This window comes from Grus americana, chromosome 1 (genome assembly GCF_028858705.1).
Source record: "Grus americana isolate bGruAme1 chromosome 1, bGruAme1.mat, whole genome shotgun sequence".
NCBI classification, from domain to species: Eukaryota; Metazoa; Chordata; class Aves; order Gruiformes; family Gruidae; genus Grus; species Grus americana.
Genome location: NC_072852.1, coordinates 1,250,118 through 1,277,442, shown reverse-complemented (window position 1 = coordinate 1,277,442; position 27,325 = coordinate 1,250,118). Strand labels below are relative to the sequence as shown.

The following is a 27,325-nucleotide window of genomic DNA, read 5'->3' as shown; positions in this document are numbered from 1 at the left end:
GACGCCCACGTCGAGCAGCCCTGCCCCTGGTCCCGCGTCCCTGGTGCCCCCCGGCCCTCGGTGACCCCCCCCCAGAGGCGCAGGGTGTCGGGGTGCTGACGGCGGGGACGCCTCGCAGGTGACGTAAGCATCGGCATCAAATGCGCCCCGGGCGTGGTGGGTCCGCTGGAGGCCGACATCGACTTTGACATCATCAAGAACGACAACGACACCTTCACGGTGAAGTACACGCCGCCGGGCGCCGGGCTCTACACCATCATGGTGCTCTTCGCCAACCAGGTACCGCCCGTCGCCCATCCCGCCCCACAGCGGGTGCCCAAGGCGTCACCCCGTGCCCACCCGGGCCCTGTGTGTGGGGGGGCTCCGTCCCCCGGCAGTGCCGCCGTGTCACCGTGCCACCGTCTCTGTCCCCAGGAGATCCCCAGCAGCCCCTTCCGCATCAAGGTGGACCCGTCCCACGACGCCAGCAAGGTCAAGGCGGAGGGACCCGGGCTCAGCCGGACGGGTGAGGGCTGTGGGGCAGGGGCTGTGGGTGCTGTGGGGGCTGTGGGGCTGTGGGGCAGGGGCTGTGGGTGCTGTGGGGGCTGTGGGGGCTGTGGGGCTGTGGGGGCTGTGGGTGCTGTGGGGGCTGTGGGGGCTGTGGGGGCTGTGGGTGCTGTGGGTGCTGTGGGGGCTGTGGGGCTGTGGGGGCTGTGGGGCTGTGGGGGCTGTGGGGGCTGTGGGGGCTGTGGGGGCTGTGGGGGCTGTGGGGCTGTGGGGGCTGTGGGGGCTGTGGGGCTGTGGGGCTGTGGGTGCTGTGGGGCAGGGGGCTGTGGGTGCTATGGGGCTGTGGGGGCTGTGGGGGCTGTGGGGCAGGGACTTGGGGTGCTGTGGGGATGGGTGCTGTGGGGCAGGGGCCATGGGTGCAGGTGTGTGCTGTGGGGCAGGGGCTTTGGGTGCTGTGGGGATGGGTGCCGTGGGGCTGTGGGGGCTGTGGGACTGTGGGTGCTGTGGGGCAGGGTGCTGTGGGGCTGTGGGGATGGGTGCTGTGGGTGCTATGGGGCAAGGACTGTGGGTGCTGTGGTATGGGTGCCATGGGGCAGGGGCTGTGGGGCTGTGGGGGCTGTGGGGCAGGGGCTTTGGGTGCTGTGGGGATGGGTGCTGTGGGGCAGGGCTGTGGGTGCTGTAGGACTAGTGGCCATGGGGTGGGTGCTGTGGGGATGGGGGCTGTGGGTGCTGTGGGGCAGGGGCCGTGGGTGCTGGTGGGCGCCGTGGGGCAGGGACCCGGCTCGCCGTGGGTCGCCGTGGGTCGCCGTGGGTCGCCGCGGGTGGCGGCGGGCGCTGACGGTGCGGCGCAGGCGTGGAGGTGGGGAAGCCCACCCACTTCACGGTGCAGACGAAGGGGGCGGGCAAGGCCCCCCTGGAGGTGCAGTTTGGGGGCCCGGGGCAGGGCCCCGCCGTGCGCGACTTCGAGGTCATCGACAACCACGACTACTCCTACACCGTCAAGTACACCCCGCTGCAGCAGGTGGGCACCCCGTACAGCACCCATAGGGCGCCCCATAGAGCACCCATAGAGTGCCCCATAGCAGCACCCCTCTGCGCACCCTGCCCCATAGGAGCGCCCCATAGCAGAACCCATAGGGTGCCCCATAGCAGCACCCCTCTGCGCAACCCACCCCATAGGAGCACCCCATACAACACCCATAGGGCGCCCCATAGCAGCACCCCTCTGCACAACCCGCCCCATAGGAGCACCCCATACAACACCCATAGGGCGCCCCATAGCAGCACCCCTCTGCGCACCCTGCCCCATAGGAGCACCCCATAGAGCACCCATAGGGCGCCCCATAGCAGCACCCATAGAGTGCCCCATAGCAGCACCCCTCTGCGCACCCCACCCCACAGGGGCACCCCATAGAGCACCCATAGGGGCACCCCATAGCAGCACCCCTCTGTGCACCCTACGCCACAGGGGCACCTCATAGAGCACCCATAGGGCGCCCCATAGCAGCACCCACAGGGTGCCCCATAGCTGCGCCCCTCTGCGCACCCTACGCCACAGGGGCACCCCACAGGGGCACCCAATCCCATAGGGGCACCCCGTAGCACTACCCCATAGCAGCACCCATAGGGCGCCCCATAGCAGTGCCCTCCTGGGTCCCCCATCCTGTAGGAGCACCCACAGGGGCACCCCACAGCAGCACCCATAGGGCGCCCCATAGCTGCACCCCTCTGTGCACCCCACCCTGTAGGGGCACCCCATAGCAGCACCCACAGGGGCACCCCACAGCAGCACCCATAGGTGCACCCTCACTGACACCCCATCACCCCCAAGGCCACCCCCCCCCCCGTGCCCCCCTCTGTGGCCAACTGTGCCCCCCAGGGCCCCCCGACCCCCCAGTCCCATGGGTGCCCCCCACCCATCCCTGGGACTTTGACACCCCCCCTTGTGCCCCCCCAGCACCCATGGGTGCTTGTCCTGAACCTCCTGCTGCTCCCAGGGACCCCCTGGGCACCCTCCCATGAGCACCCATGGGTGCCCCCAATCCCTCAGCACCCCCCCCCCCCCGCGGGCACCCATGGGTGCAGGTGTGTGTGGGGGGTGGTGGTGTGTGCCCTCCCCCGGCAGCACCCTAAGGTGCGGGTGCACCCACAGGGTCCCCTGGCCGTGGTGGTCACCTACGGGGGGGACCAGGTCCCCAGGAGCCCCTTCCCCGTCACCGTGGCCCCCCCCCTGCAGCTGGCCAAGGTCAAGGTGCAGGGGCTCAACAGCAGTGAGTGGGGGGCACCCAGGGGTGGGGGGCACCCAGGGGTGGGGGGCACCCAGAGGGAGGGGAGCGCTGGGGGAGGGGGTGTGCAGAATGGGGGGGGGACACACCCTTGGGGGGTGCTGGGGGGTGGGGGGGCACCCAGGTGTGGGGGACCCCATGGGTTTGGGGGGGTGGGTGCAGCATGGGGGGGGGACGGGGACACCCTTGGGTGTGGGGCAGGGTGGGGGGCACCCAGGTGTGGGGGACCCCATGGGTTTGGGGGGTGGGTGCAGCGTGGGGGGGGGACGGGGACACCCTTGGGTGTGGGGCAGGGTGGGGGGCACCCAGGTGTGGGGGACCCCATGGGTTTGGGGGGGTGGGTGCACCGTGGCGGGGGGGGGTGGGGTGGACGTGACACCCTTGGGTGGGGGGCACCCCGTGGGTTTGGGGGGGGTGACCCCTGGGGGACACACACACGCGCACACACACACACACCCCCTTGGGTGGGGGGTGCCCCATAGGGTGGGTGCACCGGGGGTGGGTGCGCGTGGAACCCCCTTGGGCGCGGGCTGGGGGGCACCCAGGTGTGGGTGTGGGGCACCCATGGGTGGGGGCACACCCCGGTGTGGCTGCCCTCCCCCCGACCCCCCCCCCCCCCGTCCCCCCGCAGAGGTGGAGGTGGGGCAGCCCCAGGACTTCACGGTGGAGGCGGCGGGGGCGGGGGGGCAGGGCAAGGTCGAGGTCAAGGTCACGGGCCCCGCCCGCCGCCCCCTCCCCTGCAAGGTGGGCCCGGCCCCCCCCGGCGCCCCCCACCCCGTCACCTTCACCCCCCCCGAGGAGGGACCCTACAGGGTGGAGGTCACCTACGACGGGCACCCCGTCCCCGGCAGCCCCTTCCCCGTGGAGGCCCTGCTGCCCCCCGACCCCTCCAAGGTCAGTCCTCGCACGCCCGGCGCGCGTGCAAGAGCGTGAGCGTGCACACCCCCACCCACACACCCCCACCCCCCGCCCCTCCCCGCACGCCCGCGCCGCTGGCGGGCGCTTTCCTGGCGCGCACGCTCCCCGCTTGCGGGTTGTGGGTGCTGCTCCTTGCACGCTCAGCCTGCTTGCACGCTGCTTGCACGCTGCACAGACGCCACCCGGGCGGGTCACACGGCCGTGCTGCGGGGGCGACCGCACGCTGACCGCCGTCGTGCCCGCGCCTTGCACGCTCACCGCCGTTGCGCCTCTGCCTTGAGCGCTCATCGCTGTTGTGCCCACGCCTTGCACGCTCACCACCATCATAGACATGCTTTGCACACTCACCACCATCACCCCCTGCCTCACACGCTCCCCACCATCACCCCCCGCCTTGCACACTCACCGTCATCATGCCCACCCCTTGCACAGTCGCCACTGTTGCACCCACCTTGCACACTCCCCACCATCACCCCCACCCCGCACACTCCCCACCATCACGGCCATCCCTTGCACACTCCCCACCCTCACCCCTGCCTTGCACACTCACTGCCATCATGCCCATCCCTCGCACACTCCCCACCCTCACCCCTGCCTTGCACACTCCCCACCATCACGCCCATCCCTCGCACACTCACCACTGTCACCCCATCCCTTGCACACCATCACCCCCCTTGCACACTCCCCACCCTCACCCCTGCCTTGCACACTCCCCCCCATCATGCCCATCCCTCGCACACTCACCACTGTCACCCCATCCCTTGCACACCATCACCCCCCTTGCACACTCCCCACCCTCACCCCTGCCTTGCACACTCCCCCCCATCATGCCCATCCCTCGCACACTCCCCACCATCACCCCATCCCTCGCACACTCACCACTGTCACCCCATCCCTCACACACCATCACCCCCCTCGCACACTCCCCCCCCAACACCCCCCTCCCTTTTCGCACCCGCGCGTGCCCCGACCCCCTCCCACCCTCTCTCCCCCCCCCCCCCCGCAGGTGTGCGCCTTCGGGCCGGGGCTGCAGGGCGGCCGGGTGGGCGTGCCGGCCCCGTTCACCATCGACACCAAGGGCGCGGGCACCGGGGGGCTGGGGCTGACGGTGGAGGGGCCGTGCGAGGCCAAGATCGAGTGCCAGGACAACGGCGACGGCTCCTGCTCCGTCTCCTACCTGCCCACCGAGCCCGGCGACTACAACATCAACATCCTCTTCGCCGAGCGCCACGTGCCCGGCAGCCCCTTCAAGGCGCGCGTCGTCCCCGTCTTCGACGCCGGCATGGTGACGGCCAGCGGCCCCGGGCTGGAGCGCGGCAGAGCCGGGGAAGTGGCCGCTTTCGCGGTGGATTGTTCCAAAGCCGGAGACGCCGAGTTGACCATCGAGATCATCTCGGAAGCGGGGGTGAAGGCCGAGGTGTTGATCCAGAACAACCGGGACGGTACCTACGCCATCACCTACACCCCCGCCTGCCCCGGCGCCTACACCATCACCATCAAGTACGGCGGGCACCCCGTCCCCAAGTTCCCCGTCCGCGTCACCATCGACCCGGCGGTCGACACCAGCGGCGTCAAGGTCTACGGCAAAGGCGTGGAGCCGCGAGGTGAGGGCGAGGGGCGTCTCCTCCTCGGGGGCGTCTCATCCGTGGGGGCATCACTGTGGGCACCTCCTCCCCGTGGGCATCTCCATGGGCATCTCCATGGGCATCTCCATGGGCATCTCCTCCCCTTGGGCATCTCCATGGGTCATCCCCATGGGTCATCCCTGTGGGCACCTCCTCCCTGTGGGCATCTCCATGGGGCATCTCCATGGGTCATCTCTGTGGGCATCTCCTCCCTGTGGGCATCTCCATGGGGCATCTCCATGGGTCATCTCCTCCCTGTGGGCACCTCCTCCCCTTGGGCATCTCCTCCCCATGGGCATCTCCATGGGTCATCTCCTCCCTGTGGGCATCTCCATGGGCATCTCCATGGGTCATCCCTGTGGGCACCTCCTCCCCTTGGGCATCTCCTCCCCATGGGCATCTCCATGGGTCATCTCCATGGGCATCTCCTCCCCTTGGGCATCTCCATGGGTCATCTCCATGGGCACCTCCTCCCCGTGGGCATCTCCATGGGTCATCTCCATGGGCATCTCCTCCCCTTGGGCACCACCATGGGCATCTCCATGGGTCATCTCCTCCCCGTGGGCATCTCCTCCCCTTGGGCATCTCCATGGGCATCTCCATGGGCATCTCCATGGGTCATCCCTGTGGGCACCTCCTCCCCTTGGGCATCTCCATGGGTCATCTCCATGGGTCATCCCTGTGGGCATCTCCTCCCTGTGGGCATCTCCTCCCCATGAGCATCTCCATGGGCATCTCCATGGGCATCTCCATGGGTCATCCCTGTGGGCACCTCCTCCCTGTGGGCATCTCCATGGGGCATCTCCATGGGTCATCTCCATGGGTCATCTCCTCCCCGTGGGCATCTCCATGGGGCATCTCCATGGGTCATCTCCTCCCTGTGGGCATCTCCATGGGCATCTCCATGGGTCATCCCTGTGGGCACCTCCTCCCTGTGGGCACCTCCTCCCCTTGGGCATCTCCTCCCCATGGGCATCTCCATGGGTCATCTCCATGGGCATCTCCTCCCCTTGGGCACCACCGTGGGTCATCTCCATGGGCATCTCCTCCCCGTGGGCATCTCCATGGGTCATCTCCATGGGTCATCCCTGTGGGCACCTCCTCCCCGTGGGCACCTCCTCCCCTTGGGCATCTCCATGGGCACCTCCTCCCCTTGGGCACCACCATGGGCATCTCCATGGGCATCTCCATGGGTCATCCCCTTGGGCATCTCCTCCCTGTGGACATCTCCTCCCCATGGGCATCTCCATGGGTCATCCCCATGGGCATCTCCTCCCCTTGGGCACCACCGTGGGCATCTCCATGGGTCATCTCCTCCCCGTGGGCATCTCCTCCCCGTGGGCATCTCCATGGGCATCTCCATGGGCACCTCCTCCCTGTGGGCATCTCCATGGGTCATCCCTGTGGGCATCTCCTCCCCGTGGGCACCACCGTGGGTCATCTCCATGGGCATCTCCTCCTCGTGGGCATCTCCATGGGCATCTCCATGGGTCATCTCCATGGGCACCTCCTCCCTGTGGGCATCTCCTCCCCTTGGGCATCTCCTCCCCGTGGGCATCTCCATGGGTCATCTCCATGGGCATCTCCTCCCCTTGGGCACCACCGTGGGCATCTCCATGGGCATCTCCATGGGTCATCCCCTTGGGCATCTCCTCCCCTTGGGCATCTCCTCCCTGTGGGCATCTCCTCCCCTTGGGCATCTCCATGGACATTCCCTTGGGCACCTCCTCCCCGTGGGCACCCCATGGCCACCCCCTCTCTTGGGGAGGTCTCCTGGGCACCCTCACAGGCACTGACACCTCCTCCCCACGGCCCCCCACGTCACCGGGCAGGACCCCTCATGGTGGGACCCTCAGGGGGTGGTGGGGCGGTGGGGGGGGGGGGTGGTGGGTGCCGCCGGGCGGGTGCTGATGCGCCGCGCCGTGCCGCAGGGGTGCTGCGTGAGGTGGGCACCGACTTCACCGTGGATGCCCGGGCGCTCACCAAGACGGGGGGGCCCCACGTCAAGGCCCGGGTGCTGAACCCCTCGGGTGCCACCACCGACACCTACGTCACCGACCACGGCGACGGCACCTACCGAGTGGACTACACCCCCTACGAGGACGGTGAGGGACCCCAAACCCCCCCGCGGGACCCCAAAACCCCCCCAGAGACCCCAACCCCCCCCCCCGACACCCCCCGATGTCCCCTGGCCAGAGACATCCCTCCCCCCCAGACCCCAATAATCGGGGACCCCGCGTCCCCCTGGCCAGGGACCCCCAAACCCCAACCAGGGACCACAAAATCCCCCAAGATCCCCCCAAACCCCAACCAGCGACCACCAAACCCCCTGAGACCCCCCGAAATCTCTACCAGGGACCCCAAAATCCCCTGAGACCTCCCCAAACCCCTTGAGACCCCCCCAAACCCCAACTAGGGGCCACCAAACCCCCTGAGACCCTCCCAAAATCTCAACCAGGGACCCCCCCAACCCCCCTGAGACCCCCCCCCAAACCCCAACCAGGGACCCCCCAACCTCCCCCCCCCAAGCCCCCCATGGCGGGAGGGCTGACGGCGTGTCCCCGCGCCCCCAGGCCTGCACCGGGTGGAGGTGACCTACGACGAGGTGGCGGTCCCCAAGAGCCCCTTCCGTGTGGGGGTGGCAGAAGGCTGCGACCCCGGCCGTGTGCGGGCGCACGGGCCCGGCCTGGAGGGCGGCATCGTCGGCAAGGCCAACCGCTTCACCGTGGAGACCAGGTGGGCACCGGGACCCCCAGCCACCGCCCCGGCATCTCCATCCCCTCCCGTGGAGGTGCCACCTCCGTCCTCTTCCACTGGATGTGCCACCTCCATCCCATGCCACCACCCCAACATCTCCATCCCATGCCACGGAGGTGCCACCTCCCTCCTCGTCCATTTGATGTGGCGCCTCCGTCCCATGCCACCATGCCAACATCTCCACCCCATGCTATTGGATGTGCCACCACCCTCCCATGCCATCACCCGCCACCTTCATCCCCTCCCGTGGAGGTGCCACCTCCCTCCTCTTCCACTGGATGTGGCACCTCCGTCCCCTTGCTGCCAATGTGGCATCTTTGTCCCCCTGCCACGGATGTGGCACCTCCATCTCTTGCCACCGACATGGCATCTCCGCCTCCCGGCGTGGAGGTGCCACCTCCATCCTGCTGTCGCCAACACGGCGTCTCCATCCCACTGCCACGGGGGTGGCACCTCCATCCATCTGCTGCCATCGTGGTACTAACGTCCTCCTGCGATAGATGTGGCACCACCATCCCGACGTGGCACATCCAGCCCCTGCCGCCATCTCCATCCCTTTGTGGAGGTGGCACCTCCAGGCCACTGCCACCAACGTGGCATCTCCACCCCCTTGTCGTGGAAGTGGCACCTCCATCTCCCTACCACGGAGGTGACACCTCCATCTGCTTACCATGGAGGTGGCACCTCCAGCCCCATGCCGCCGACGTGCCACCTCCATCCTCCTGCCGTGGAGGTGACGCCTCCCATCACCCTACCATGGATGTGGCCCCCCCCTCGGCACCCGCCGTGGACGCGTCACCCCCACCGAAGAGCCGGGCCACCCCTGGCAGCGTCCCTAAGCGGTGTCCTGTCCCCAGGGGCGCGGGCACCGGGGGGCTGGGCCTGGCCATCGAGGGTCCCTCTGAGGCCAAGATGTCCTGCAAGGACAACAAGGACGGGAGCTGCACGGTGGAGTACATCCCCTTCACGCCCGGGGACTACGACGTCAACATCACCTTTGGTGGCCACCCCATCCCTGGTACGTGGTGGGGCTGGGGGGCCCGGGGGGAGCTGGGGGGCTGTGGTACCTCCCAGGGTGGCCGTGGGTCAGAGGTGGGTTCCTGGGTGCTGGCAGGGTGGGTGTGCTCGTCTTGACCCCACCTCCAACCCCATGGTGACCCCGTGGCTGGGCTGGCCCCAAGGCCATGGTCACCCCCGCCCATGGGCTGCCCCATGGCCATGCTGACCCTGTGCTGTCCCCTTGGCCATGGCTTTGGTGTCCCCATGCCCACGTTGACCCCATGGACACGCTGACCCCGTGCTGTCCCCATGCTGTGCTTCTGCCCGCGTTGACCCCATGGCCATATTGTCCCCATGGCCGTGCTGTCCCCGTGCTGTGCCCGTGCCCATGTTGACCCCATGGACACATTGACCCCACAGCCACGCTGTCCCCATGTCCTCATTGACTCCATGGACGCGTTGACCCCATGCTGACGCCATGGACACGTTGATGCTGTGGCCATGTTGACCCCATGCCTGTGTTGACCCCATGCCCACGTTGACCTCATGCCCGTGTTGACCCCGTGCCCACATTGACCCCGTGCCCACGTTGACCCCATGCCCGTGTTGACCCCGTGCCCACATTGACCTCATGCCCGTGTTGACCCCGTGCCCACATTGACCCCGTGCCCACATTGACCTCATGCCCACGTTGACCCCATGCCCACGTTGACCCCGTGCCCACGTTGACCCCATCCCCACGCTGACCTCATGCCCACGTTGACCTCATGCCCACGTTGACCCCGTGCCCACGTTGACCCCGTGCCCACATTGACCCCATCCCCACGCTGACCCCATGCCCACGTTGACCCCGTGCCCACGTTGACCCCATCCCCACGCTGACCTCATGCCCACGTTGACCCCGTGCCCACGTTGACCCCGTGCCCACATTGACCTCATGCCCACGTTGACCCCGTGCCCACGTTGACCCCATCCCCACGTTGACCCCGTGCCCACGCTGACCCCATCCCCACGCTGACCCCTGCCCGCTGCCGCAGGGAGCCCCTTCCGGGTGCCGGTGAAGGACGTGGTGGACCCCAGCAAGGTGAAGTGTTCGGGGCCGGGGCTGGGCCCCAGCGTCAGGGCCCGGGTGCCCCAGACCTTCACCGTGGACTGCAGCACGGCGGGGCTGGCGCCCCTCGAGGTGACGCTGCTGGGACCCTCCGGTACGTGGGGACACACGGTGGGGAAGGGGGTGCATGGATGGAGGGGGGCACCTGTCCCATGGGCGCCTTGACCTATGGGGTGCCCTGTCCCATGGCATGTCCTCCTCCATGGGGTGTCCTCCTCCATGGGGTGCCCTGCTCCATGGGGTGTCCTGACCTATGGACTGTCCTCCTCCATGGGGTGTTCTCCTCCATGGGGTGTCCTGCCCCATGGGGTGTCCTGCTCCATAGGGTGCCCTACCCCATGGGGTGCCCTACCTCATGGGGTGCCCTGTCCCATGGCATGTCCTCCTCCATGGGGTGTTCTCCTCCATGGGGTGTTCTGACCTATGGACTGTCCTGCTCCATGGGGTGCCCTGCTCCATGGGGTGTCCTGACCTATGGACTGTCCTGCTCCATGGGGTGTTCTCCTCCATGGGGTGTCCTCCTCCATGGGGTGTCCTCCTCCATGGGGTGTCCTGACCTATGGACTGTCCTGCTCCATGGGGTGTTCTCCTCCATAGGGTGCCCTGTCCCATGGCATGTCCTCCTCCATGGGTGCCCTGCTCCGTAGGGTGTCCTACCCCATGGGGTGTCCTGACCTATGGACTGTCCTTCTCCATGGGGTGTCCTCCTCCATGGGGTGTCCTGCCCCATGGGTGCCCTACTCCATAGAGCATCCTGCCCCATGGGTGCCCTACCCTGTGGGTGCATTACTCCGTAGGGTGTCCTGTCCCATGGGTGCCCTGCCCCATGGGGTGTCCAGCACCCTTATGGGTGCCCTGCCCGGGGATGTCCTGCCCCACGTGATGCTCTGCCCCACGGGTCTCCCTGCCCCACGGATGACCCTGCCCCACTGACGGCCGCTGCCCGCAGGTCTGGCGGAGCCGGTGGAGGTGCGCGACAACGGTGACGGCACCCACAAGGTCAACTACACCCCGGCCACCGACGGGCCCTACACCGTGGCCGTCAAGTACGCCGACCAGGAGGTGCCGCGCAGGTGGGGACCAGCACCCTCGGGTCATGGGGGGGGGCACACGCGCCCCACACACAGCCGGGGGGGGGGGGGGGTGGGTGGTCCCGGCGCCCCGCTGACCCCCTGCCCACCCACAGCCCCTTCAAGATCAAGGTGCTGCCCGCCCACGACGCCAGCAAGGTGCGCGCCAGCGGGCCGGGGCTCAGCACCAGCGGCATCCCCGCCAGCCTGCCCGTCGAGTTCACCATCGACGCCCGCGACGCCGGCGAGGGGCTGCTCACCGTCCAGATCCTGGTGAGCACCCATGGGTGCTGGGGTCCACACCTTGGGAGGGGTGGGGATGGGGGATTGGTGACCCCCTCCCCGGGAGGTGATGGGGTGCGGTGTTGGCACGCATGGGGTGGGGTGCTGAGCCCCACAGGATGCTCTTGCAACCGTGGCGTGGGGTGATGGGGTGCTTGGGGTGTCTGTAGGGTGCTCTGGCAGCCAGGTCATGGGGTGCTGAGACCCATACGGCGCTATGGCACCCATGCTGTGCGGTGCTGAGACCCACATGGTGCCCTGACACCCATGCTGTGTGGTGCTGAGACCCACATGTTGCCCTGACACCCGTGCTATGGGGTGCTGAGACCCACATGTTGCTCTCACTCCTTTTTAATGGGGTGCTGAGCCCCACATGGTGCACGGGTGCTGCCTTGGCACCCAAGTCATGGGGTGCTGAGACCCATACGGTGCCTTGGCACCCATGCTATGGAGTGCTGGGACCCACATGATGCCCTGACACCCACACCTTGGGGTGCTGAACCCCACACGTTGCTCTCGCTCCCATTCAATGGGGCGCCGAGCCCCACACGGCGCATGGGTGCCACGCTGGCAGCCACCCCCCTGGGGTGCTGAGCCCCACAGGGTGCCCCACGGAAGGGGTGCTGAGCCACGTTGGTGCCGCAGGACCCCGAGGGGCAGCCCAAGAAGGCGGCGATCCGGGACAACGGGGACGGCACCTACACGGTCTCCTACGTCCCCGACCTGCCGGGGCGCTACACCATCACCATCAAGTACGGGGGGGACGAGATCCCCTGCTCCCCCTTCCGCATCCACGCCGTGCCGGCCGGCGACGCCAGCAAGTGCCTCGTCACAGGTGGGCCCTGCCCCACGCCATCCCCTGCTGCCCCACGGCACCCCGCCGCCGCCCCACGGCGTCTCCCTGCTGCCCCACGGCATCTCCCTGCTGCCCCGTGGCATCCCCATGCTGCCTCCTTCTGCCCCACGGCATCCCCATGCTGCCCCACGGCATCCCCACGCTGCCCCATGGCATCCCCACACTGCCCGATGGATTCCCTATGCTGCTCCATGGCATCTCGTGCTGCCCCACGGATTCCCTGTACTACCCCACACTGCCCCACGCTGCCCCACAGATTCCCTATGCTGCCTCATGCATTCCCCATGCTGCCCCACGGCATCCCTGCGCTGCCCCACTCTGCCCCACGGCTTCCCCATCCTGTCCCACACTGCCCCACGGCATCCCTGCGCTGCCCCACAGCATCCCATCCCACCCCTACCTTGCCCCCTGCCACCCCACGGCTGCCCCCACCCCACTGCTGCCCCACAACCGCTGCCCGCCCCGCCACCCCCCAGCACCCCCCACCCCACCACCCCCCCTAACCCTGCCCCACGGCGCAGTGGGGGTGAGCGGGTGCCCCCAGAGCAGAGCAGGACGCGCCGGCCCCCCGGCCCCCCACGGAGCCCCACGGAGCCCCCCCGGCCCCCCAACCCTGCCCCCTGCCCCCTTCTTATGTGCTTTTCCCTGGTCTCTCTTTGCAGTATCCATTGGGGGCCACGGACTGGGTAAGTGGCGCCGGGGGGCCAGGGGGGGACTTGGGGGGGGCTGGCATGGGGGTCACCATGACCATGACACCCCCCCCAACCCTCCCGTAGGTGCCTGTCTGGGTCCCACCATCCAGATCGGGGAGGAGACGGTGATCACGGTGGACGCCAAGGCGGCCGGTCAGGGGAAGGTGACGTGCAAGGTGTCCACCCCCGACGGCGCCGAGCTGGACGTGGACGTGGTGGAGAACCACGACGGCACCTTCGACATCTACTACACCGCCCCCGAGCCCGGGAAATACGTCATCACCATCCGCTTCGGGGGGGAACACGTCCCCAACAGCCCCTTCCACGTCCTGGTGGGTCTTGTTAGGGGGTCTGTGATTGGGGGTGGGATGGAGGTTGTGGTGGACACCACGGAGGAGGGGCTGCAGGGTGATGAGGGGTGCCGTGGGGGGCACTGTGGGGTTGGGACGCTGTGGTAGTCACCGTGGAGTTGAGAGATCTTGATGGGCACCGTTGGGCAGAGAGTTGGGAGACCATGTTGGGTACCACGCAGTTTGGAGACAATGATGGGCACCAAGGGGCAGAGAAGTGGGGCCATGGTGGGCACCATGGAGTTGGAAGATCGTGGTGGGCACCATGAGGCAGAGAGTTCAGGCCGTGGTGGACATCATGGGGTTGGGAGACCATGATGAGCACCATGGGGCAAAGAGTTGGGGCCGTGGTGGACACAGTGGGGTTGGAAGATCATGGTGGGCACCATATGGAAGAGAGTTGGGGCCGGGGGGGAACAACATGGGGTTGGGAGACTGTGATGGGCACCATGGAGTTTGGAAACCATGAGGGACATCAAGGGGCAGAGAGCTGGGACTTTGGTGGTCTCTATGGAGTTGGGAGACTGTGATGGGCACCATGGGGCAGAGAACTGGGGCCATGGTGGGCACCATGGAGTTGGAGTATCATGGTGGGCACCATACAGCAGAGTTTGGTCCCTGGTGGACACCGTGAGGTTGGGAGACCATGTTGGACGCTGTGGAGTAGGGAGACCACAATGGGTGCCGTGGGGCAGATTTGGGGCCGTGGTGGGCACCGTGGGGTTTGGAGACCACGATGGGTGCCGCGGTTCTTACCCCTCCTCTCTGCCCCACGGCGTCAGGCCACAGAGGAGCCCCCGGCCACCGCTGAGAACCTCCGGCCCTTCAACCTCGTCATCCCCTTCACCGTGCAGAAGGGCGAGATCACAGGTACGGGGCGGGGGGGGGAAGTTTTGGGGAGGGGGGGCACGGACCACACTGTGGGGCGCAGTGGGGCGCGGGCCAACCCCCCCCCGCCCGGTGCCCGGCTGACGCGGTGGCCCCAGGGGAGGTGCGGATGCCCTCGGGGAAGACGGCGCGACCCAACATCACCGACAACAAGGACGGGACGGTGACGGTGCGCTACGCCCCCACCGAGAAGGGGCTGCACGAGATGGACATCCGCTACGATGGCAACCACATCCCTGGTGAGACCACTGGGGGCTACTGGGAGGCACTGGGAGGCACTGGGAGGCACTGGGAGGCGGTTGAGCAAGGCCGATGCCACCTCGCCCTGGTTGGGCACCCATGGGTTGAGCAGCCCACCGTGGTGCGGGGTGTCCCCGTGGCGTCCCCGACCGTCGTCCCCCGTGTCCCCAGGGAGTCCCCTCCAGTTCTACGTGGACGCCATCAACCCCCGGCACGTGAGCGCCTACGGGCCGGGGCTGAGCCACGGCATGGTCAACAAGCCCTGCACCTTCACCATCGTCACCAAGGACGCCGGGGAGGGTGAGTGGTGGCCACGGGGGGTACCAGGGGGTCTGGAGACCCCCCCCCGAACGCCACCGGGAGGGGTCGGAGACCCCCAATGCCTCCTGACGCCCACCCCGTGCCCCCCAGGTGGGCTCTCGTTGGCGGTGGAGGGTCCCTCCAAGGCGGAGATCACCTGCCAGGACAACAAGGATGGGACCTGCACCGTGTCCTACCTGCCCACCGCCCCTGGGGACTACAACATCATCGTCCGCTTCGATGACAAGCACATCCCGGGCAGCCCCTTCACCGCCAAGATCACCGGTGAGATGGGACTCCTGTGGTCTTGGGGGTCCCACCGCCGTCCTTGGGAGCCCCGTATGGCCATGGGGGCACCTGCATGGTCATGGGGACACCCGCATGGCCACCATCACACAGCCATGGTGTCCATCCCCGGTCACCAGGACCCCATCGCATGGCCACGGGGACCTTGGGGGCACCATCACATGGCCATGGGGACCTCGTGGGGACCCTATCACATGACCTCGAGGACCCTATCCGCACATCTATGGGAACCCCCTCCACCCCTCACCCTGGGGACCCTGTCCACACAGCTGTGGAGACCCCAATCCATCTCCAGCCCTGGAGACCCCATCCATCCCCCCACCCACCTCGGGCTGCCGTCCCCTCGGCCCCGCTGATGGCGTCTCCGTAGGGGACGACTCCATGAGGACGTCCCAACTCAACGTGGGCACCTCGACGGACGTCTCGCTGAAGATCACGGAGACGGACCTGAGCCTGCTGACGGCCAGCATCCGGGCGCCGTCGGGCAACGAGGAGCCCTGCCTGCTCAAGCGGTTGCCCAACCGCCACATCGGTGCGCGGGGGACGCGGGGACACACACGGGGACGTGCAGACATGGGGCCAGGAGGATGTGGGCAACAGGAGAACTGGGACGTGGGGCGTGGGGTGGTGGGCACACAGAGAGGGTGATGTGGGACTTGGGGACGTGGGACAGGGGACAACAGGGCTGTGGGGTCACAGGGATGAGTGGTGGCCACGACCAGGGCACATTGCTGGTGGCCAGGGGCTGGTGGAGGTGGCTGAGGGTGGTGTGTCCCCCCCCAGGCATCTCCTTCACGCCCAAGGAGGTGGGCGAGCACGTGGTGAGCGTGAAGAAGAGCGGGCAGCACGTCACCAACAGCCCCTTCAAGATCCTGGTGGGGCAGTCGGAGATCGGGGACGCCAGCCGGGTGAAGGTGTGGGGCAAGGGGCTGGTGGAAGGTCACACCTTCGAGGTGTCCGAGTTCATCGTGGACACACGCAGCGCCGGTGAGCCCACGTTCCCCTGGGGCTACGGGTGGGGACGGGGCTGTGGGGTGGTCATGGCTGGGATGGGCGGGTGACCATGGCCAGGGTGGGACGGTGGCCAAGGCCACGTCATGGCTGTGGCCAGCATAGGGTGGGGTGGTGGCCATGGTTATGGCCATGGTGTAGCACGGCCAGGGTGGGACGGTGGCCATGGTCGTGGCTGGGATGAGATGGTGACCATGGCCATCAGAGGATGGGGTGGTGGCCATGGTTGTGGCTGGGGTATGGTGGTGGCCATGCCTATGGCCGAGGTGGGATGGTCGCTGTGGCTGGGGTTGGGTGGTGGCCATGATGGTGGTGTGGCGAAGGCCCGGACGAGATGATGGCCGAGGCCATGCCATGGCTGTGGCCAGCATAGGAGGGGTGGTGGCCATGGTGGTGGCTGGACTGGTGTGGTGGCCACAGTTGTGGCCACAGCCAAGAGGGTGATGCTATGGTGACCATGGCTATGGCGTGGCCACGGCCTGCATGGGGCGGGTGGTGGCCCCAGGGTGGGGACAGCAGCAGTGGGACATCTCCGAGCGTGTCCTCGTGGCTGCCCAGGCTACGGCGGGCTGGGCCTGTCCATCGAGGGTCCCAGCAAGGTGGACATCAACTGCGAGGACGTGGAGGACGGCACCTGCAAGGTCACCTACTGCCCCACCGAGCCCGGCAACTACATCATCAACATCAAGTTTGCCGACAAACACGTCCCAGGTGGGGACGGGGGGGGGACGGGGGGGACGTGGCCACACGGGGCGGCACCGGGGACCCTGGACGCTTGGGTGGCCTCTGGGTGGCCGGGTCCCTGAGGTGGCCGTCGCCCGCAGGAAGCCCCTTCACGGTGAAGGTGACGGGCGAGGGGCGCATGAAGGAGAGCATCACGCGCCGGCGGCAGGCCCCCTCCATCGCCACCATCGGCAGCACCTGCGACCTCAACCTCAAGATCCCAGGTAGGGGACGGCCTTCCTCCTCCTCCTCCTCCTCCTCCTCCTCCTCCTCCTCCTCCTCCTTCTCCTGCTCCGTGGGGCTCGGGGACGGGGACGCGTCTCGGCCGCTCCAGCTCTGATTTCCGCCTCCTTCTCCCTTCTCTCCCCGACCGTCCCCGTGTCCGTCCACGCCTGCCCGTGCCCTTCCGTGCGTCCGCGCGTCCGTCCGTGCGTCCCCCGGGTGTGCCGCCGTCCCCCTGTGCCTCCGTCCGCGCGTCCGTCCGCCCGTTCTTCTGTCCGCACGTGTCTGCTCGTGCCTGTGGTCATCTGCATGTCCACCCATCTGCACATCCACCCCTCTGTCCATCCGTCCGTCCATCCCTCCCGATGTCCATCCATATCTCCATCCATCCCTGTGTCCATCCCTGTCTCCACCCATCCTTCTGTCCATCCACGTCTCCATCCACCTGTGTCTCCATCCTCGTCTCCATCCATCCACCCATCCTTCTGTCCATCCGTGTCTCCATCCACCCGTCTCTCCATCCCTACGTCCATCCTCATCTCCATGTGTCCATCCCTGTGTCCGTCCATCTGTGTCTCCATCCATCCATCCATCCATCCATCCATCCATCCATCCTTGTGTCCATCCATGTCTCCATCCATGTCTCCATCCACCCGTGTCTCCATCCCTATGTCCATCCTCATCTCCATCTGTCCATCCATGTCTCCATCCTCATCTCCATCCATGTCTCCATCCTCATCTCCATCCATGTCTCCATCCACCCGTGTCTCCATCCCTATGTCCATCCTCATCTCCATCTGTCCATCCATGTCTCCATCCTCATCTCCATCCATGTCTCCATCCATCCATGTGTCCATCCATGTCTCCATCCACCTGTGTCTCCATCCCTACATCCATCCTCATCTCCATGTGTCCATCCATGTGTCCATGTCTCCATCCTCATCTCCATCCATCCATGTCTCCATCCCCCCGTCTCCACCCTTGTGTCCGTCCATCCATCCCTCTGTCCATCTATCCATCCATCCATGTGTCCATCCATCTGTCCATCCATCCATCCATCCATCCTTGTGTCCATCCATGTCTCCATCCACCTGTGTCTCCACCCTTGTCTCCATCCATCCATCCATCCGTGTCTCCATCCACTCGTGTCTCCATCCCTATGTCCATCCTCATCTCCATGTGTCCATCCATGTGTCCGTCCACTCATGTCTCCATCCCTACGTCCATCCTCATCTCCATCCACCTGTGTCTCCACCCTTGTCTCCATCCATCCATCCATCCATCCATCCATCCGTGTGTCCATCCATGTCTCCATCCACTCATGTCTCCATCCCTATGTCCATCCTCATCTCCATGTGTCCATCCATGTGTCTGTCCATCCATGTGTCCATCCACATCTCCATCCACCTGTGTCTCCACCCTTGTCTCCATCCATCCATCCATCCATCCATCCATCCATCCATCCATCCGTGTGTCCATCCATGTCTCCATCCACTCGTGTCTCCATCCCTACGTCCATCCTCATCTCCATCCATCCTTGTGTCCATCCATGTCTCCATCCACTCATGTCTCCATCCCTACGTCCATCCTCATCTCCATCCATCCTTGTGTCCATCCATGTCTCCATCCACCCATGTCTCCACCCTTGTCTCCATCCATCCATCCATCCATCCATCCATCCATCCATCCATCCTTGTGTCCATCCACATCTCCATCCACCCGTGTCTCCACCCTTGTCTCCATCCATCCATCCATCCATCCATCCATGTCTCCATCCACTCGTGTCTCCATCCCTACGTCCATCCACATCTCCATCCACCCGTGTCTCCACCCTTGTCTCCATCCATCCATCCATCCATCCATCTGTGTCTCCATCCACTCATGTCTCCATCCCTACGTCCATCCACATCTCCATCCACCCGTGTCTCCACCCTTGTCTCCACCCACCCACCCACGTCTCCATCCGTCCGTCCGTCCGTCCGTGCCCCCATCCCGTGCTGCCGCCCCCCGCCCCCATCTCCCCGTCCGTGGGTCCCGGCGCTGGCGCCCGCCAGGGAACTGGTTCCAGATGGTGTCGGCGCAGGAGCGCCTGACGCGCACCTTCACGCGGAGCAGCCACACCTACACGCGCACCGAGCGCACCGAGATCAGCAAGACGCGGGGCGGCGAGACCACGCGGGAGGTGCGGGTGGAGGAGTCCACCCAGGTCGGCGGGGACCCCTTCCCCAACGTCTTCGGGGGCTTCCTGGCCCGGGAGGGGCTGGGCTCCTTCGGCCCCATCGCCCGCGCCCAGGAGGGTGGGTGGCTGCGCCGGGGGGGCGGGGGGTGAGGGGGGGTGAGGGGGGGTGCGATGAGGGGGGGTGTAACAGAGGGGTGTGCGATGAGGGGTGTGCGATGAGGGGGGGTGTAACAGAGGGGTGTGCGATGAGGGGTGTGCGATGAGGGGTGTGCGATGAGGGGTGTGTGATGAGGGGGGGTGTAACAGAGGGGTGTGCAATGAGGGGTGTGCGATGAGGGGTGTGCGATGAGGGGTGTGTGATGAGGGGGGGTGTAACAGAGGGGTGTGCAATGAGGGGTGTGTGATGAGGGGTGTGCAATGAGGGGTGTGCGATGAGGGGGGGGTGTAACAGAGGGGGTGTGCGATGAGGGGTGTGCGATGAGGGGGGGTGCACTGTGGGGAGGGGGTGTGCAACAGAGGGGGTGTGCAATGAGGGGGTGTGCAAAGAGGGGGTGTGCAATGAGGGGTGTGCGATGAGGGGTGTGCAATGAGGGGGGGTGTAACAGAGGGGTGTGCGATGAGGGGTGTGCGATGAGGGGTGTGTGATGAGGGGGGGTGTAACAGAGGGGGTGTGCGATGAGGGGTGTGTGATGAGGGGGGGTGCAATGAGGGGTGTGCGATGAGGGGTGTGCGATGAGGGGTGTGCGATGAGGGGGGTGCGATGAGGGGGTGTGTAACAGAGGGGGTGTGCGATGAGGGGTGTGCGATGAGGGGGGGTGCGATGAGGGGGGTGCACTGTGGGGAGGGGGTGTGCAACAGAGGGGGTGTGCAAAGAGGGGGTGTGCAATGAGGGGTGTGCGATGAGGGGTGTGCGATGAGGGGGGGTGTAACAGAGGGGGTGTGCAATGAGGGGGGGTGCGATGAGGGGGGTGCACTGTGGGGAGGGGGTGTGCAACAGAGGGGGTGTGCAATGAGGGGGTGTGCAACAGAGGGGGTGTGCAATGAGGGGGGCTGCACTGCAGGGAGGGGGGGTGTGAGACGAGGGTGGGGGTGCAAGGGGGTGTGTGTGCGAGCGGGTGTGCAATGAGGCTGGCTGCACTGAGGGGGGTGTGCAAGGGGAGTGTGCAACAGAGGGGGGCTGCACTGTGTGGAGGGGGTGTGCGAGGGGGTGTGCAATGAGGGTGGCTGCACCGCGGGAGGGGGTGTGCTAGGGAGGTGCGTGTGTGACAAGGGGGGGCGTGCAAGGGGGGTGTGTGTGAGGGGGGGTGTGCAACGAGGGTGGCTGCGCAGGGTGGGGCAAGGGGATGTGCAAGGGGAGTGTGCTAGGTGGGGGGTGTGCAAGGGGGGTGCGCAACAAGGGTGGCTGCACCACGGGGGGCTTGCACGGGGGCATGCGTGCAACGGAGGGCATTTGCACCGGGGCTGGGTGCCCTTGCACATGGGGGTGTGCTTGCACGGGTGCTGTGCGTGCAGGGGATGTGGTTGCACCAGGGCTGTGCTTGCACAGGTGCTGCGCGTGCAGGGAAAGGGGTTTGCACCAGGGCTAGGTGCACTTGCACATGGGAAGGTGCTTGCACGGGGGCTGTGCGTGCAGGGGAGCGCACTTGTACAAGGGCTTGGTGCACTGGTACAGGAGAGTGAGCTTGCACAGGCGAGTGTGCTTGCACAGGCACCGTGTGTGTGCAGGGGAGCGTGCTTGCACGAGGACTTGGTGCACTGGTGCGTCAGAGTGTGTTTGCACATCAGCGTGTGCTCACACGGCGGGTCGTGCACACAGGAGAGTGCTTGCACACGGCTGGCACTCACTCAGGAGGCTGTGTGCTTGCACGGGGATCGTGTGCCCTTGCACGGGGGCTGCGTGCTCACACGAGGGGCCAGAACGCCCCCCTCCCACACCAGCCTGTGCGTGCCCCTTGCACGAGGCCTCGCACGAGGCCAGGACACACATCCGTGTCCTGGGAGCTCCAGGTGTGACACACTCACACCAGACTGCCTTCGCACACGCGTGGCGGCTGGGCACCAGCTGCTCACGAGAGGGGGTGTGCGCCCCTCGCACGGGGACGTGCGCTCAGGTCGGGGGGGGGCAACGCTGGCCCTTCACAGAGTGGGGCCTTTTGCACAAGTGTGTGCAAGCAGGTGTGCACACTCACAGGGCTGTGCATGCCCTTAGCATAAGTGTGCAAGGATGCGTGCCCATGCTTGCAAGCACGCCCACGTCCTTTACACGAGGGTGCACAAGCAGGCAGGCACGTGTGCTCACAGGTGTGTGCGTGCCCTCAGCGCACAAGTGTGCGAACTCACAGGTCTGTGTGCGGGCACGTGCACGCTCACAAGCGTGCGCCCGTGGGCACGTGCTGCAGAAGCGTGCGCAAGCGGGTGCGCACGCTCATGGCGGTGTGTACGCGTGCCCTTAGCGTAAGCGTGCAAACTCACAGGTGTGCGCGCGTGCAAGCGCGCGCTTGCGGGCGTGCGCGCTCACGTAGGTGCTTGCGAGTGCGCGCGTGTCCTTTGCACGAGGGTGCACGCTTGCAAGCGCCGGTGTGTCCTTTGCACGAGGGTGCACGCTCCCGGGGGGGGCACGTGCAGGCTCTGGTGGGTCGCGGGGTGGCAGGGGGTCCCCGGTGGGTGCTGGGGTGCCCTGGGGGGCCCTGGGGGGCCCTGGGGTGCCCTGGTGTTGGGGTGCCCTGGGGTGTCGGGGTGCTGCTGCCTTGGGGTGCTGGGGTGCTGGGGTCCCCTGGTGTTGGGGTGCCCTGGTACTGGGGTGCTGGGGTGCCCTGGGGTGTCGGGGTGCTGCTGCCCTGGGGTGCCTTGGGGTGCTGGGGTGCTGGTGCCCTGGGGTACCAGGGTGCTGGGGTGCTGGTGCCTTGGGGTGCCCTGGGGTGTCGGGGTGCTGCTGTCCTGGGGTGCCTTGGGGTGCCCTGGGGTGCCCTGGTACTGGGGTGCCCTGGTACTGGGGTGCCCTGGGGTGCCCTGGGGTGCCTTGGGGTGCCCTGGGGTGCCCTGGCGTTGGGGTGCCCTGGTACTGGGGTGCCCTGGGGTGCCTTGGGGTGCCCTGGGGTGCTCTGGTGCTGGGGTGCCCTGGGGTGCCTTGGGGTGCTCTGGTGCTGGGGTACCAGGGTGCTGGGGTGCCCTGGTGTTGGGGTGTCCTGGGGTACCAGGGTGCTGGGGTGCCCTGGTGTTGGGGTGCCCTGGTACTGGGGTGCCCTGGGGTGCCTTGGGGTGCCCTGGGGTGCTCTGGTGCTGGGGTGCCCTGGGGTGCCTTGGGGTGCCCTGTCGCAGGGGTGCTGGGGTGTTGGGGTGCAGGTGCTGGCGCAGGGGTGCAGGGTGCCGGGGCGGGGGTGCGGGGGTGCAGGGTGCCGGGGCGGGTGCCGGCGGGACGGACGTGCGAGGCGCGGGCGTGCGAGGTGCCGGTGTCCCCGCGCAGGCGAGGCGTCCCCCCAGGAGCTGTCGGCGCAGGTGCTGAGCCCGTCGGGGCAGCGGTTCGAGGCGGAGGTGGTGGCGGGGGGCGCGGGGGTGTACAGCGTGCGCTTCGTGCCGCAGGAGATGGGGCCCCACACCGTCAGCGTCAAATACCGCGGGCAGCACGTGCCGGGGAGCCCCTTCCAGTTCACCGTGGGGCCCCTGGGCGAGGGGGGCGCCCACAAGGTGCGGGCGGGGGGCACCGGCCTCCAGCGCGGAGTGGCCGGCGTGCCAGGTACGGGGGGTGGGGGGGCTGGGGGGGTGGGTGCTGGGGTGTGGGGGCTATGGGGGGTATGGGTGCTATAGGGGGTGTGGGGGCTATGGGGGGGTGGGGGCTATGGGGGGTGCTATGGGGGGTGGGTGCTATGGGGTGTGGGGGCTATGGGGGATATGGGTGCTATAGGGGGTGTGGGGGCTATGGGGGGGTGGGGGCTATGGGGGGTGCTATGGGGTGTGGGGGCTATGGGGGGCTGGGGGGGGTGGGGGTGCTATAGGGGGTGTGGGTGCTGGGGGGTGGGGGCTATGGGGGGGGCTATGGGGGGTGGGGGCTATGGGGGGGTGGGTGCTATGGGGGGGCTATGGGGATGGGTGCTATGGGGTGTGGGGGCTATGGGGGATATGGGTGCTATGGGGGGTGTGGGGGCTATGGGGGGTGGGTGCTATGGGGGGGCTATGGGGATGGGTGCTATAGGGGGTGTGGGGGCTATGGGGGGTGGGTGCTATGGTGGGTGCTATGGGGTGTGGGGGCTATGGGGGGCTGGGGGGGTGGGGGCTATGGGGTGTGGGGGCTATGGGGGGTGTGGGGGCTATGGGGGGTGTGGGCTATGGGGGTGGGGGCTATGGGGGTGGGGGCTATGGGGGTGGGGGCTATGGGGGGTGTGGGCTATAGGGGATGTGGGTGCTATAGGGGATGTGGGTGCTATGGATGGGGGAGTATGGGTGTAGTTGGGGGGTTATGGGTGCTGGGGGGGGTATGGGTGCAGGTGGGGGGGGGATGTGGGTGCAGGGGCCGTGGGGCACGGCGGGTGGGGGATGGCGCCGGCCCCGGGGTGCCGGCAGAGGCCGGGGGCACCCATGGGTGTCCCTGTGCGTCCCCCCCAGCCGAGTTCAGCATCTGGACGCGGGAGGCGGGGGCCGGGGGCCTCTCCATCGCGGTGGAGGGGCCCAGCAAGGCCGAGATCGCCTTCGAGGACCGCAAGGACGGCTCCTGCGGCGTCTCCTACCTCGTCCAGGAGCCCGGTGGGTCTGGGGGGCCCCCGCCCCCCCCCTCCCCGGGGAGAAAAAGCCCCCCCCCAGCCTCCTGCCGGGGGCAGCGGGACCCCCGTGCGAGGGCGTCCCCGTGCGAGGGTGTCCCCGTGCAAGGTGGGACCCCCGTGCGAGGCCGCCGTGCCCCCCCCCAGGTGACTACGAGGTCTCCATCAAGTTCAACGAGGAGCACATCCCCGACAGCCCCTTCGTGGTGCCCGTGGCCTCCCACTCCGATGACGCCCGGCGCCTCACGGTCACCAGCCTCCAGGTACCCGGGACGCCCGCACCCCCCTGGCACCCCCCTGGCACCCCCCTGGCACCCCCGGCGTCACCCTGCAGCCCTGGGCTCCGCACCCCCCCCCCAGGACCCCCCTGGCACCCCTGAGCCACCTTCTGCCCCTGTGGCACCCTTGGGACCCCCGTGTCACCCCAGGGCCACCTTGCGCCCATGTGGCACCCTTGGGACCCATCCTGCTGCCACCCATGCGCCCCCCACGCTGACCCCATCCCACCCGGTGCCACCCCTGGGACCCCCCCCCGGTGCCACCCTTGGGACCCCCGTACCCCCCCGGGCCACCTTGCGCCCATGTGGCACCCTTGGGACCCATCCTGCTGCCAGCCCTCTGCCCCCCACGCTGACCCCATCCCACCCTGTGCCACCTCCGGGACCCCCGTGTCACCCTTGGGACCCCCCCGCTGCCCGGGGGTCGGTGCCAGCGCCGTGTCCCCGCAGGAGACGGTGACGGTGAACCAGCCGGCCTCCTTCGCGGTGCAGCTGAACGGGGCGCGCGGCGTCATCGACGCCAAGGTGCACACGCCGGCCGGCGTCGTGGAGGAGTGCTACGTCTCTGAGCTGGACAGCGGTGGGACACGGGGCACGGGGACACGGGGGCGTGGGGACACGGGGATGTGGGGTGTGGGGATGTGGGGCATGGGGATGTGGGGCATGGGGATGTGGGGCATGGGGATGTGGGGACACGGGGGTGTGGGGACACAGGGGTGTGGGGACATGGGGGTGTGGGGACACGGGGATGTGGGGACATGGGGACACAGGGCACGGGGACACAGGGCACGGGGACACAGGGGTGTGGGGACACAGGGGTGTGGGGCGTGGGGATGTGGGGACACGGGACATGGGGACGTGGGGACGCAGGGATGTGGGGCGTGGGGACACAGGGACATGGGGACGCAGGGATGTGGGGCGTGGGGACATGGGCATGTGGGGACATGGGGACATGGGGACATGGGGCGTGGGGACACAGGGATGTGGGGATGTGGGGCATGGGGATGTGGGGTGTGGGGACATGGGGACATGGGGATGTGGGGTGTGGGGATGTGGGGACATGGGGATGTGGGGTGTGGCAGACACAGGGATGTGGGGCATGGGGACATGGGGACGTGGGGACACAGGGATGTGGGATGTGGGGATGTGGGGACACAGGGATGTGGGATGTAGGGATGTGGGGCATGGGGACACGGGGACACAGGGATGTGGGGCGTGGGGACACGGGGATGTGGGGATGTGGGGCATGGGGACACAGGGATGTGGGGCGTGGGGACACGGGGATACAGGGATGTGGGGTGTGGGGCACAGGGACACAGGGATCTGGGGCGTAGGGACATGGGGACACAGGGATGTGGGGCGTGGGGACACGGGGACACGGGGATGTGGGGACATGGGGACACAGGGATGTGGGGTGTGGGGACACGGGGACATGGGGATGTGGGGTGTGGGGCACAGGGACACAGGGATGTGGGGCGTGGGGACATGGGGACACAGGGATGTGGGGTGTGGGGCACAGGGACACAGGGATGTGGGGCGTGGGGACATGGGGACACAGGGATGTGGGGTGTGGGGCACAGGGACACAGGGATGTGGGGTGTGGGGCACGGGGACACGGGGATGTGGGGCGTGGGGACACAGGGATGTGGGGCGTGGGGACAGGGGGACACGGGGATGTGGGGTGTGGGGCACAGGGACACAGGGATGTGGGGCGTGGGGACATGGGGACACAGGGATGTGGGGTGTGGGGCACAGGGACACAGGGATGTGGGGACATGGGGACACAGGGATGTGGGGCGTGGGGACACGGGGACACGGGGATGTGGGGTGTGGGGCACAGGGACACAGGGATGTGGGGCGTGGGGACATGGGGACACAGGGATGTGGGGTGTGGGGCACAGGGACACAGGGATGTGGGGACATGGGGACACAGGGATGTGGGGTGTGGGGCACGGGGACACGGGGATGTGGGGTGTGGGGCACAGGGACACAGGGATGTGGGGTGTGGGGACATGGGGACACAGGGATGTGGGGTGTGGGGCACAGGGACACAGGGATGTGGGGACATGGGGACACAGGGATGTGGGGTGTGGGGCACGGGGACACAGGGATGTGGGGTGTGGGGCACGGGGACACAGGGATGTGGGGACATGGGGACACAGGGATGTGGGGCGTGGGGCACAGGGACACAGGGATGTGGGGACATGGGGACACAGGGATGTGGGGTGTGGGGCACGGGGACACGGGGATGTGGGGTGTGGGGACATGGGGACACAGGGATGTGGGGTGTGGGGCACAGGGACACAGGGATGTGGGGCGTGGGGACATGGGGACACAGGGATGTGGGGTGTGGGGCACAGGGACACAGGGATGTGGGGTGTGGGGCACGGGGACACGGGGATGTGGGGCGTGGGGACACAGGGATGTGGGGCGTGGGGACACGGGGACACGGGGATGTGGGGTGTGGGGCACAGGGACACAGGGATGTGGGGCGTGGGGACATGGGGACACAGGGTTGTGGGGTGTGGGGCACAGGGACACAGGGATGTGGGGACATGGGGACACAGGGATGTGGGGCGTGGGGACACGGGGACACGGGGATGTGGGGTGTGGGGCACAGGGACACAGGGATGTGGGGACATGGGGACACAGGGATGTGGGGTGTGGGGCACGGGGACACGGGGATGTGGGGTGTGGGGACATGGGGACACAGGGATGTGGGGTGTGGGGCACAGGGACACAGGGATGTGGGGCGTGGGGACATGGGGACACAGGGATGTGGGGTGTGGGGCACAGGGACACAGGGATGTGGGGTGTGGGGCACGGGGACACGGGGATGTGGGGCGTGGGGACACAGGGATGTGGGGCGTGGGGACACGGGGACACGGGGATGTGGGGTGTGGGGCACAGGGACACAGGGATGTGGGGCGTGGGGACATGGGGACACAGGGATGTGGGGTGTGGGGCACAGGGACACAGGGATGTGGGGACATGGG

At 67.6% G+C, this 27,325-nt stretch overlaps 1 protein-coding gene across 3 annotated transcripts in view; it reads left to right on the top strand.

Moving 5' to 3' along the window:
• The window catches only part of FLNC (filamin C), a 48,879-nt gene that overhangs the window by 17,388 nt on the left and 4,166 nt on the right, over positions 1–27,325 (top strand). For 2 of the 3 annotated variants that reach the window (XM_054813093.1, XM_054813074.1), the window contains 28 exons: positions 119–279; positions 415–505; positions 1,338–1,507; positions 2,639–2,756; positions 3,403–3,665; positions 4,696–5,293; positions 7,246–7,419; positions 7,888–8,050; positions 8,929–9,089; positions 10,108–10,275; positions 11,131–11,254; positions 11,368–11,524; positions 12,179–12,368; positions 13,052–13,075; positions 13,166–13,413; positions 14,214–14,301; positions 14,418–14,558; positions 14,731–14,859; positions 14,971–15,144; positions 15,536–15,697; positions 15,949–16,152; positions 16,735–16,887; positions 17,001–17,123; positions 19,176–19,418; positions 22,764–23,033; positions 23,900–24,037; positions 24,199–24,314; positions 24,780–24,909. In XM_054813093.1, coding sequence (XP_054669068.1) covers positions 119–279; positions 415–505; positions 1,338–1,507; positions 2,639–2,756; positions 3,403–3,665; positions 4,696–5,293; positions 7,246–7,419; positions 7,888–8,050; positions 8,929–9,089; positions 10,108–10,275; positions 11,131–11,254; positions 11,368–11,524; positions 12,179–12,368; positions 13,052–13,075; positions 13,166–13,413; positions 14,214–14,301; positions 14,418–14,558; positions 14,731–14,859; positions 14,971–15,144; positions 15,536–15,697; positions 15,949–16,152; positions 16,735–16,887; positions 17,001–17,123; positions 19,176–19,418; positions 22,764–23,033; positions 23,900–24,037; positions 24,199–24,314; positions 24,780–24,909 — 4,881 coding nt within the window. The remainder of the gene's footprint in view (positions 1–118; positions 280–414; positions 506–1,337; positions 1,508–2,638; positions 2,757–3,402; positions 3,666–4,695; positions 5,294–7,245; positions 7,420–7,887; positions 8,051–8,928; positions 9,090–10,107; positions 10,276–11,130; positions 11,255–11,367; positions 11,525–12,178; positions 12,369–13,051; positions 13,076–13,165; positions 13,414–14,213; positions 14,302–14,417; positions 14,559–14,730; positions 14,860–14,970; positions 15,145–15,535; positions 15,698–15,948; positions 16,153–16,734; positions 16,888–17,000; positions 17,124–19,175; positions 19,419–22,763; positions 23,034–23,899; positions 24,038–24,198; positions 24,315–24,779; positions 24,910–27,325) is intronic. The other variant, XM_054813083.1, reaches the window with a different exon arrangement.